Here is a 13,242-nt window from a genome sequence, read left to right as displayed (position 1 = left end):
TTGTCTCATTGTGGCATAGCTCGAAATATTCATATATTCAATATATGCAATTAATATCGAAGTATTCATTTCGAAATATCCTTCCTTTTTCATATGTTACAAGTTTTTATAACATAGACAAGCCACGGATATTCCAATATGAAGAGGTAAAGTAGTCAAGAAAGCTACTCAAGTAGAAGTAGAAGTAGCGGTGAAAAAAATCTACTCAAGTACGAGTAGAAGTACTTCATCCATAAGCCACCTAAAACTACTTGAAGTAGAAGTAGAATTGACTGACTTTAAATCTACTCAAGTAAGTAAGTAGTTTTGAAAACAGTCTTAATTCGTTCGCATGGACTGTCAAAAGCTGCAAATTGAGCTATCTGGAAGGTGCAGAGAGCTTGATTCGTATTGATGCATCTCAGGAGGTATCAATTTTCGACAGAATAAGCATTCCTTCGCATCATGGGATGCAAGTTATAGCATTGATATCAAAATGCGATACTAACCCTTTGTTTACTAGAAGACCCCGTTTTAGGGAATATCATGGCATATTGCCCTACCCCATATTATAAGGCATAAAGTTTAGGCGAAGAGCAATACGGAGAAGTTGTATCGGATACGGTTTCAACACTTTGCGGGATTAGTATACGTTAATAACAAATATTGTGGAACGTAAAATTTATATTTAGTGTAGCTTTATTTTCGAAAAATGGAGGCATTACTACACTTACTTTTAGGCTTCAGCATGTATCTTCTGCAGACAAAAGGGTGGGAAGTAATTAGAACTCAAAGTAGGATACTCGGAATTGAAAGTGAAATATAAATACTACTTCTAAAAAGCGGAAAATATATTTCATGCTTCAAAGGTGATTTGCTAAAACAGGAGTAACGTTAAAAAAGCCAGATTTTCCAGATTAGCAGGACACGTCATGGGCTGCTAGATTACGATATGATAGGTTACTGCTAGATATCGAAACAGTAGTTTCAACTGTTATGGTGGGCCATATTTACTGTGATGAAATATTTAATATGGGCGACATTGCGATGTGAGCGGAATCAAGCAATCCGGTACCTAAATACTTGTTGAAGCCAGCGGAACCAAGCTTGATTGAGACGCGATAAATCAGGCTAATGACGACTGCCACGCGCACTGGAATGAATTACCCTATTTCGCGACCATCTCAGCGGGAGATCATCACAGATTCTTCTCGCTAATTGACAACACGTTTCTCGCAAATCCGCCGCGCGGAACATTGCTACACAATTATTGAATCGCAACTGAATATTAGAGTTAGAATGATCATTTCAAAATGACGAGGTTTCGCGTTTCAAATAGGGAAGTTCGACCCCCGAAACCCCGTGGCTACGCGCCTGGCACACGCGCGTATCGAAATCGAAGACGTCTCTAACGAGGTCGCATCGATTCGCCTAATTACTAATTACTGGTCACAAATCACTTGGGCGTTTGAGCATTTTGTACGAGGTGGCCGCCACCTCGTAAATATGGTCGCGAGGTGGCTACGCCACCTCGTAACCTCGTAAGTTGGCGCCTATGTCTGAGAGTACTGCTTTTCAATCCGTGGGATGGTATAAGTACTTCAACGGATGGAAGAAATTGCAGTGCGGAAGAGTGCAGATGAAAATCGTACATATTTGTTACTTTTTTGACGTGGAATAATTCAAATAAATTTTATAGGAAATCTGAGTACAGTGGCTTTCAAACATTTTTCGTTGCGACGAATTTGTAAAAACTTGTTTGATTACGAAGCACAACTAATCGTAACTTTGTCTCACACCAGCCGCAGTGAATTAATGTTTGCGCACTATTATTATTACATAATCAAAAGTCTGGTTCGAAAGCGGGTGTAGTGACAGCTGACAGGCATAGTCTACACTGAATCAGCACGTCTGAGCCTACGACACGCGGAAAAAGTAACGTAAATTAGATTTTCTGCTTTCTTTGTTTCAGAAATCATCATAATTTCGTAATTAATAACGGTTCGAATGGCACGAGGCACGAAGATATTAGTAAATACCACATTTACAGACTCATTACCAGGGCCATTTAAAGTCATTAAAGTCATATTTTTTTCTGTGCATCAGTAAGTCGTGAAATCAATTCTAACGCAAAAACCGCATCCCTATGAGGTATATTAAGAAAGTTATAAAGTCATATAAAGTCATATTTACCTGGTTAGGTCATAAATCAGCTTTTTAAGTTATATAGTCATATTTTTGAGTTATAAAGTCATATCGTTGTATAATTTAAATAGAAAAATACCAATTTAAGCGGTGAATGATTGCACAATATGATGCCGAGAGACCTTCGCAAGGAATGTGAAGCAGACAAGGAGTCATTGTGAAGAGCGCCAAAAATTCAGCCAACGATCCAAAGTTGACTAGTCAGTTAACAAAAATATGCCTCCACCATAAAAATATTTCAAACCTAATACTCAAAATGGAAAGTTGTACGTACACCATCAAAGAGGCTCATGCTGATCTAAATGCCCTTAATTTCGGGAAAGATTCGCTTGAGCTCAGAAATTACATTAAGAAGCGATTGAACGAAAGCGATGTGATACAAATTATGGAGTTGCAAAGACAAGACATTTCACCAGCGCTGTATGCAAATCTGCAGAAATGACAAGTCACATCAGCGTCTGTGGAGCGCCCATTTTACGTCCAAATTGTAACTTCAGAGACTCTAACATTCCACACTACATGAAACTGTACTACAACAGTGGTGTAAAATACAAATGGATGTGTATTACTGTTATGTTGCGTATGTTCTACTCTTTAATTCCGTGAGTGACGTTGTTCGCATGTAAAAATACGCGATTTTCACATAAAGTCATATAAAGTCATATTTTGCAAAAAATAAAGTCGTATTATTGATTTTTTAAGGTCATATAAAAATGGCCCTACTCATTACCCAGTGTTGGGATCAAGTCACTACCTTCGAGTCACGAGTCATCTCGAGTCATTGCACATTTTGACTCGAGTCAAGTCAAGTCAATCGATTTTCAAAGGTGACTCGAGTCAAGTCAAGTCACTCGTTTTTTCGAGGTGACTCGAGCCAAGTCGAGTCAAGTCAAGTCAAGTCACGAGTCAAGTCATGATTCAAGTCAAATTGAGTTTTCGAAGTATGAGTGATGAATCAAAATCATTACATTTTGCTAACTGGGTGAAGGACAGATTAATTGGACATTTATCTTGAATCAAATAACGAATATAACGTTAAATATACAATGTACATGCAAAAAGGTGCTGTATCGCTCACGCATACGCAGAACTGCTAATAAAATAATTAGTGTTAAGCAACATGCTATTACGGTCTGTTATATAACCAGCCAATACAGAGGATCGAATACGAAGCATCGAGAAGTTGAACAAATTGATGTGGTACAATACACTACCCATCTACACGTCAGTGAGAATATAAATGAATAAACTATATTCGTTCGCTTCAAATCATATTGGTAAAGGTGAGTACTGCGCAATGTAAGCAGCAAGCACTGAGCCGTCTAAGGAACAAAGATACGTTGCTATTAGATTTATCTACTGCTACTAAGACAACGTAAGCTGTGGTCGTTTCGTTTGCGGTCAATTTATTTATGATGTAGCAATGCAGTATCAATGGAACGTACAATCAGTGAATGACTGGTTGCTCTCACAAGTGACACATGCGTATCGCGATTCGCGAACCACCTGAACGTACATAAGACAGCGTGATTTAATCGCCACTTTTTACTTAATGACTTGAAATTGACTTGAAATTGACTCGTAAATTTTGCTCCGAGTCACGAGTCAATCCGCATTTCTGAAGCGCCGAGTCAAGTCAAGTCAAGTCATTTTCGCAAAGTGACTCGAGTCAAGTCAAGTCATACGAAAAAGGTGACTCGAGTCAAGTCATGACTCGAGTCATCCCAACACTGTCATTACCATCATTACATACATTTGCAACAAATTTTCTCCCTTTAAAGGGACACTGCACTTTAAAAATGACGTGGTCGCAAATTGAAGGGCGAAACGAAAAAAAAAAATTTGGTCGCAGCCATTTTCTTCAGAACGCCACCGTAACGAAGCTGCAATTTATTGAAATTTCCACAGGACCTTCACGCTCCATCTGTCGCGGCTGCACGTCATCGTTTCTTTACCCGTTGACAAACTTTATGGCGCGATATCTTCACTTGCACTTGCTCGACGCGATTAGGAAGATGTCTTACACGCCGGGGCGGTTTAGTTACGTTAAGTACAGGCGTACGGTACCGGCGCTCAACATACAATGTTAATTCAGGAGGATATGTGCCTATGAAGCTTGTTATGAGTCATGACTATATAATATTTGCCAGTTGCTGATACTGAGATGCCATTACAGTTGTATATTGATGCAAAGCTATTCATACAGCTTTAATTTTCCAGCTGTGATTTTACAGCGCATTACTGACTGGGGAAGCGGGTGGCGCAGTTGGTTAAACACTGCAGTCACGACAACAGTCGGACACCGTTCACATGCTTTTGTGTACGGGTGTGCAACGAGCGGGTGCGGGACTATGAGACAAAGCTATTTCGACGCAAACCCATTCCGCGACGGTACACATGAATACATGAAGTTGTGTCTAACATACGGCTGGGCCAAGTGCGGAGCCAAAAAGATTGGTGGCACAAAACCTTGGCGAAAAATGACCGTCGCCGGTTGGCTAAAACCTTCGATGTCTACGCGATCTCTGTGCCACACTCCCGTAATAACAGAGCATACTAATAATAAAATTGCATTATCTATGATGTGTGAGGTTCGGGTCGCGAGATCATGGTTCTTGAACTGCTATGAACTTTCAAGTTCGAGATTCCTTTGCTCTTCTAATTTACTCGCGAGTCGAAAAAGGGGAAATTGAAGAACAAAAAACACAGAACACAAGTTGGAGCGACATAAAATAAAGTGACGAGCTCTCATGTTCACAGTTGCACACTCTCCTTGGTAGATTTAAAGCTTATTTTCCAAGCCATCAGGCAGAAGCATCAGAACAAAATTGTTGGTTTTGCACCCATTCGATGAACTGGAGCCTCCGGAACCTTTGTGTCATACTCTTAAAAGCGATTTCTCCCAGCATTTTTCATTCGCAGAAAATGCGTTGTATTTTGGATATGCGTGCTGAATAGTTTTTATGAAGACCTGCACCCCAAACACTAGAACTAGATCATCATAATCTGAACATCTATATTCTATGTGTTCATCACATGAACTCTAGTCTCTACAGTCTATTGAAGATATGGGCCCAAAGATTTGGAATAGCGCACCCGACAATATCGAAGAACTGCCTCAGCATGAATTAAAAACCCATAAATACCTGGATTACCTTTTTGCTAATTACAATAATAAGAATAACTTGGTTATTGTGCCCGTTGATTGATATATTATGCCTCTATTTATTGATTTCTTATAGCTTTAACTCAGTGGTTCCCAACCTTTTTGTTGTCACGGACCCCTTTAGACACGGACCACCGCCTAAATTTTGCCTGAAACTCAATAACATACTATTGACTATTGTAATAATTATGCTACTGAACAACTGTACTGTGTCAAATTGTTGTTGTTGTTAAAGAAAGAAATAACAACAACAACAACAACAACAGATCGAACGAAAGAAATAACTAAATACAAATACACCATCGGCATAAAATTGAATAAACAATTGATATAGTACAAAAATAAAGAAACTAGAAAATGTGGGAAATACATTAATAAAAAAAAAATTGCGCCTCACACTGTTAGCACTTAGTCACCATTAGCAAATCGGTTTTTCTCAGTTACATAAATTTAAGAAAGGTGACCCAGGGTGCCATGCCGAACTGTTTTAACGTAAACGAATTGAACGTAAGGGCTGTTGTTGCCTTTTCTTAACTAAACCGCATGCTTTCTAGTACTCAATAGACGAGCCAATCCTGATGATTTGATTCTATTCGACTTGCGTTGTGGTGGATGTTAGGGATGGTGTGAACGTGAGGTTCACGTTCGCGTTCTGTGTGTGAACCTCGGAAATTTAGAGGTTCGCGTTCACAACAGAACCTTGGTAGGTTCTACACTGTGAACCTTTTTCATAGATTACAATTTTCACGTCATTACAACATCTTTGGTTCATATTTATTGCATTTCAACTGCGGGTCAATCAATGCACGGCGCTGGCAGCATTAAAATTCAACACTAAACGAGCATGCACCTTGACAATCTCAAATGTTTTACTTGCTTTGTTATAAAAGTTTGCTCGAAATATCCAGGTTTCCGCTTGTGAATATTTAGTGACTCTCTGTTGTGAGTTTGAGCCGCAATCACAGACATCACGAGCAAAATACGTAGTCAGCGAATGATGCTTGTTGAACCAATCAATGATATTGATATTGTTTTCTGATGAAAAAAATCTAGCATAGGCGTACGGGGTCAATCTTGACTTCGTATTTTTACTGCATCATTAAAACCAAATCCGTGCGATTGAGGTGTTGGCAACTGCTGTATAGTGTATAACTTCTTAATGGGGTAATATTTGTAGCAAGTATAGAAACCTGTTTTACAGTCAGCTCAATATCAATGTAGCGATAATCAGACGCCGAATACATTGTCCGGTCTGGTCACGACCGTTAAGGCGTAAGTTTATGTTCCCTGGTAAGTCCTCGTCGAAATTGTTGGCAAAGCGACGGAAAATATTGATTTTATGGGAGTATTATATCCTTTAATTGCCTCAGTTGATACATTTAAGGCGAAGATGATAAAGTTGGATTAGCAATAAAGTCGATTAGCGCGTTCGTCGGGATTTATCAACCCAGGATTAAGGAAACCGGTTGATCGCGGCGCATAAAGTTAGTGTTAATCTCATGATTTAACAAACTGGAACAACTATAGATTTCTAGTTATCTATAGAAACTGCATGCGTACCATTCCTACGTCTAATTATTCCCGATAATGACCGTTCCGATTGTCTCCTATGTTATGGCTTCACTAAACAATCAAGGAATTATGTAGGACTACCCGCCATTGCAAAGCGATATCCGTTCCTTAGCTGTACCGTACGAATTGGACACGACTTTCATTTCGCGATGATAATAATTCTACCTTATTACAGTGGCAGTATCGTCGTTAGCAGGCTACTGTTTCATTATGGCGATTGTGGGATCTCTAGTTTTATTCACCAACTAGCAGCCAATATATAACGCATTTTCGCATTATGATGCAACAGATAACGCCACTTGATTGAAAACTCCGGACACCGCGACTAACCATCGCGCGTAACCCTCTTAACCTTAATGCGTCGCGATTAGCAGTATTTAATCACACGATTAGCATTCTCCCGGATCAGCTAACTTTATTATCTCCGCCCTCAGCGACGTTTAAAACACCAATATGTACTTCGGCATTGTGGTATTATGTGGCCCGAGTCGTCACTAGGTATCGTGTACATTAGTATAGGCTATCACTTCATTGAAAGATATGGTTGGAATTAGCAATATGACGTCACGTGACGTCATGAGGTTCACGTTCGTGTTCACACAGAACCTTTCAAAAAGGTTCGCGTTTACACGAACCCGAACCTTTCAGAGGTTCACACCATCCCTAGTGGATGTAGTATTGTAGTGTAAGGTCAATGCACACAACTTTAGGCAGCTGCATGAATTTATCTTAATGCATTGTGGCACAGTTTATTCTCGCGTGCTTGAGCTTGACACATGTACATTTAAATGAAGTTAATGGAATGGAATGAAAATTCATTAAGGTAATCACGGATCCCCAAATGCTTTCTCCAAGACTCCAAGGGATCCGTGGACCCCTGTTGGGAACCACTGCTGTAACTAGTATGCTACCGTGACCATAGGTGCCGAGTTACGGGGTGGCGGCCACCCCATACAATAGGATTGAACGCCCGCCGTCTGGGATTTCAAATCATCAGCGCTGTTAATTAGCTAGTCCGTGATAGCGCGTAAAGGATAACAATTTACTATTAACCGATACGCGCGCGAATAATTGAATGCGCAGCTTCGTTGGCGACGACGCTAACTAGTGTTAAAAACGCCCCAATAAATTGTTATCCGTGATTAGTAATCAGACAATCGAAGCAACCTCGTTTACGACGTCGATTTCGACACTAACACCATCTTCTCTGTCGACCAGACGAGTGAATTCGCGTTTTCCTCTAAATTAAATTGTGTTTGCGCCCATATTCGTTTGCCTGCGAATTGAAAGTCATTCCTGCCTAAAGTGCGCAACTGCGCATATTCATTACTCTAACAAGGCTTTGCCAACTTTTATCGGGAAATGCAACAATGCAGCTCAAACGTCGTTATGATGAGCAAACAATTGTCGCGATGACAGACTTGGAACCCCATTGTGCTGTATGCAAATCGAGGAATTACTGATTAGATGCGCGCTTTCTCGTTTGCTATCATCTGTAGTCTACTAATTCTTGTCTGCTTTATACACTCGTATTCCCTCGGTGTCACTTGTCAGTGCTTGATTTGTTATTAATACTGCGCATTGCGCATTGTGCAGTGCACGGCGTTGAATTACGTTGTCAAAATTGATGCAACACGAGATTCTTGGTGGCGCAAATTCTGAATTTATTCGATTAGTTTGAACGGGAACCTTCTATGTACCAATAAACTTTATTGCTGGACGGACTCTATCGCGTGCAACCATATCGCGGATCGAATTTCAAACCTTCGGGATATGTATGATAACGTCGCAGCATGCGCCCATATTGCTCTTACTGCAATAACACGTGGATAAATAAAAGCGCGCCATTTTACGATCCAATTCGATTGGCTGATCGGGGCCTACGTAGGCCCCGAGCTGATATTAACCAGCGCGTTGTCGGCATAAAAACCCCAGGTGCGTAGCCAGGGAGTTTCTCATTTATAACTAGAAATCCCGTCCTTTTGAAATGACAATTCACTAATTCGCATTATCGATGCCGCGTGCTGCAAATTAGCGAGAATCATTTGTATGCGAAATGGGTCCTCGCTATCTCATGTGAACTATCGTCGGTGGTTTGATTTAGCGCAGTGGTTCTTAACCTTTTTTTCCTCCAGCGCCCCCTTTCCAAACGTTCCGTGTTCTAGTGCCCCCCAACCCATATTTCACAGACAGTAATCAAAACAATGGATACGAGGACGGGTCGTAACAGCACTTCCTCATCCCCCTCGAAAAACGTTGGTCCTTGGCCCCGATAGGGTGATCAAACTTCTATGGGGCTTCCCCCAAGACCCCGCGTCGCGTGATTTCTATGTTGAACAAAGTTATAAGTGGCCTGGTCGCCTAGGCGCGAAAGCTTTTTATAATCGATGAACGAATCGGTCAAAAATATTGGTAATTGCATATGGATTGGATATATATATCGCTATAATTTGTTTTATCCTCTCAGCCCTCGTAACAGGATTCATCGGTAGCTTTGAATGAGCTGTTGTCTTGGAAAATGTAGGGCACGTAATTAATAATCAAGCATATTCAGGCAGACCCGTTAGTACAATTACTTCGTTGAGTGTTATTATTTTGTGACCTTCTATCCGCTGGCTATATAGTTTAAAGATACTGGAATCGCATAAACGTATCTAAACTAAAATTGTTATTTCTTCAATGGCAAGTAATTTTTCTTTGATGGATGTTATTTGTCCTGAGGGGTTCAGATTGTCAATACCTGATAATTTGGCACGAGCTATTTAAGCACCTATAGACAATTAGACATATTTATATCTAAATTTAGGGTCAACATGAGGGCAATTATTTTCAGCGAAGGTTTTCTCACTGATGATGTTTTGGCACACTCTCGGAGTCCCATATTGGCCGAAACTTCATATGTCTTCGTGCATCGCGGCGTGGTAATGGCCGACGTCGAAATGCCAATTTCTATTTTCGATAAATAGTGGGTATTTTTTCGTGGGGGAAGGTAACCAATATTCAAAAATTTGTCAACTGTAATTCGCGCGCAGTGCGAAAAATTGTAAATAACTGGTATAAATCGTCAAAAATTGTAGTGTAATTTTTGAGAGAACATATGTAGCAACCATCGTCGAAAAATTTCGAGATTTGACTAGTTATGTCGAATGTTAATTTGTTCTGAAAACTCGTTATTGGTATGTTTTGCTGTACTACACCATCTACTGCGAAGCCATTTTGCTTCAGCGCCCCCTTACCACCCCCATGAGCCCACCGCCCCCCATATCGCCCCCTGAGCGATTCCGCCCCCTTCAAAATCCAAATCGCCCCTTGGGGGGCGCTGGAGGCAAGGTTACGAACCACGGATTTAGCGCGTTCGCATGGAGGCCTGCTACCGTCCGCAGAAACACGTTCGCCAATCGGTACCAATCTCTGAGTGTAATATTGTTTGTGTTCAGGTATCTTTTTGATTAAAACTTAAGCCCGCGTCTGAACAAATTGTGCTCGTTGCCATTGCCGAATCTGGGTATTTAGGTATGACTAGCGCACCCAGTAATTGTAATTATTGCAGGTTCGCGGCATGTCTGCAATTTCTTGATCAGCGCAACGTTGCCGGCCGATTGTACAGTCCGATAAAATTGATCACTATTATGTATTTCGCACAGCGTACTGAGGCTGATTTCAGCAAACTAACGATCATTATTAGCTGTACAAATTCGACCTCATCGTTTTAGAAACGTAGATTTAATCGCGAGCTCTGAGAAAAACCATCTTCTATCGCGATTTGACGACCAAATATACGTTCACCTTTTAAAAGTTAAAGTTCATTATTTGCATCGATGAGGGCCGCAAGCCGCGTTTAAAATAATTTTAGAACCCTTATTGTGATAAATATTCTCGGAGCGCGAAGTTGAACTGTGTTTTATTGTGTGTGTCTGCTAGTTGGAATTTATTCCAGTGCCCATAATATTAATGCAATTATGCTTTGCGAACGTAAATCGGAAAATGCAGCAATGCAGTCAAAATCGATGTTTTAATCAGCAACCAATTGTCGCGATGCGAGCTACTCAATACTAAGTAAAACCCCATTGTGTTGGCGGAAAGGGATAATTACTGATTGGCCGCGCGCGTTTGTAATCATAATGCTGGTCTGTCTTTCGTGTTCCAGAATTGTCGCGCTGTGTTACTGCTCAGTGCTCAGTCCAGCAATCGTCTCGGCGGAAGATCGCGTCGTGTTGCATTGCATTGTGCGATGCGATATGCGTGCACAGACGAATCTCGCTAATTCGTCGCGGCCCCGCGCGTAACACTGATAATAGGACTTGTTGAATTGCAACTGAATATTAGCGTCAGAACGGTCATTTCAAAAGGACGGGGTTTTGCGTTTCAATAGGAGGGGATTTCGACACCCCCTGGCTACGCGCCTGCTGCCAGCCCATGCAAAAATAAAAGTCGGCGCCTATGACCGTGACTACTGTCTTTGTTATATATTTGTGTTTATATTATCTTCTCTATTGCAGACTGTGCATTGTTATATATTAAAAAAAATTAATACACTTTTACTTCACTGTCATGAAGGGGACGAGTAACTACGCCTTTATAGGTCATATCGTCGCCTCCAGTCAAATTTTATGTTTGACGAAACAATAAATACCTGTCTGTCTGCCAATAATGCTTTTGCATAAACTGCCGGTGACGGGCAGAATATGGTCCCCCAAGCAATTTTGGTCGATCTGTGATGTTCAATTTCGCCATCCATGATGACGTGGACGAACGAACACCAGCTGGATAGTGGGAAGAACGTCCAAAACTTTTACTTGAATAAGTTGTTCTACCACTATATAATCATATGTCCCTAGTGCACCCTCCACTGCGATGCCATTTCTCTTCAGCGTCCCCATACCGCCTTCTGAGCCCAGCGCCCCTATATCTCCCCCTGAGCGCTTTAGCCCCGACCAGTTAAGAAATACTGATATAGAATATATAACAGGTCTCCCATGTTCTTGAAGCCAAGCTATACAGAATACTTTGATGATTTAGATTTATCAATTATAAAGTCATTGATGAATATAGATTAGTATCACTGTCGCGAGTGAAACGCTGAAACACTGTTTTGCCATCGTTATTGTCGCAAATTGCCATAGGCGATAACTATGCAGTCGGGTTCATTTTGACTAACATAATTTTGCTATACTCAGCTATAGATACCAAAGTAACTCCTAAAATTACATGGAAATTTTTAAACCTAGTGATTGATTTGACATGAAATTGCGCTATCGTCTAAATTTATTAACCTCCGATTGTCTATAAATCATACTTGCCACCAGCAAAAAGCTCTCTCCTATTTTGGCACAATGCAAAATGATGATGAATGGATTGTTTCGTGTAGGCGCATGCGAAAAGTCAGCAGATTCGCATAGCGCACCTTATAGCATTTATGTGAATTATGAGTACGATGCCATACCTTATAAGGATTTATGAAAAAATACTAATCCCGGCAGATATATGTATAAAGCGAGGCTCAACAGTATGCCAATGCAATACTCGTTCTGTTGAGGCGTTGCTACAGTTCCTAACGTTCACTAACGCGAGAAAGATGAGAACTGTGTTCAGATTTCTGGTTGCGCATTTGTTAGTGATGGTTTCGGCCCAACAGGACGACGCAGAGAAATTGGAGACGTGCAATGTCGTTTGCAATTGCAACAGCGGTGAAAAAGCCCCATCCACCCCCATCCAGCGGATGAATCAAGGACCTCCCGGTAAAGTGGGGCCGAAGGGTGAAATTGGCGTGACAGGACCAAAGGGTTTGAAAGTAAGTGTGTCAACTCTCAGCCGAACATGTCTGATGGGCGAGGTAGTCGTGGACTGGACAATTGGACATACTGATGTTTCCATTAATTGTTAAATAGTGCTACCAATACATGACATAGTATCCAATAGGGATGGTGTGAACGTGAGGTTCACGTTCGCGTTCTGTGTGTGAACCTCGGAAATTTTGAGGTTCGCGTTCACAACAGAACCTTGGTAGGTTCTGCACTGTGAACCTTTTTCAAATATTGCAATTTTCACCTCATTATAACATCTTTGGTTCAAATTTATTGCATTTTAACTGCTGGCCACTCTATGCATGGCGCTGGCAGCATAAACAATCAACACTAAACGAGCATGCACCTGGACAATCTCAAAAATTTAACTTGCTTTGTTGCAAAAGTTTGCTCGAAATATCCAGCTTTCCGTTTGTGAATATTTAGTGACTCTCTGCATGAACTTGACCCGCAATCACACAACATCAAGAGCCAAATACACTACATGGAGTCAGCAAATGATGCTAATTTCACCAA

The 13,242-nt window shown here is 40.9% G+C and overlaps 1 protein-coding gene and 1 long non-coding RNA gene across 5 annotated transcripts in view; one reads left to right on the top strand and one right to left on the bottom strand.

Moving 5' to 3' along the window:
• LOC145434144 (uncharacterized) overlaps positions 1 to 13,242 on the bottom strand; it is a 376,188-nt gene that overhangs the window by 266,526 nt on the left and 96,420 nt on the right. The window lies entirely within an intron of this gene.
• Positions 12,421 to 13,242, top strand: part of LOC145434137 (contactin-associated protein 1-like) — a 52,011-nt gene continuing 51,189 nt past the window's right edge. For all 4 annotated transcript variants that reach the window (XM_080311450.1, XM_080311451.1, XM_080311449.1 and 1 more), the window contains exon 1: positions 12,421 to 12,713. In XM_080311450.1, the coding sequence (XP_080167576.1) occupies positions 12,498 to 12,713 (216 nt within the window). In that variant the 5' untranslated portion in view covers positions 12,421 to 12,497. The remainder of the gene's footprint in view (positions 12,714 to 13,242) is intronic.

This window comes from Botryllus schlosseri, chromosome 2 (genome assembly GCF_051294905.1).
Source record: "Botryllus schlosseri isolate E-star chromosome 2, Bs_hap1, whole genome shotgun sequence".
Classification (NCBI taxonomy): domain Eukaryota; kingdom Metazoa; phylum Chordata; class Ascidiacea; order Stolidobranchia; family Styelidae; genus Botryllus; species Botryllus schlosseri.
The sequence above is the reverse complement of the archived record's forward strand: the minus strand, read 5'-3'. Positions and strand labels throughout refer to the sequence as shown.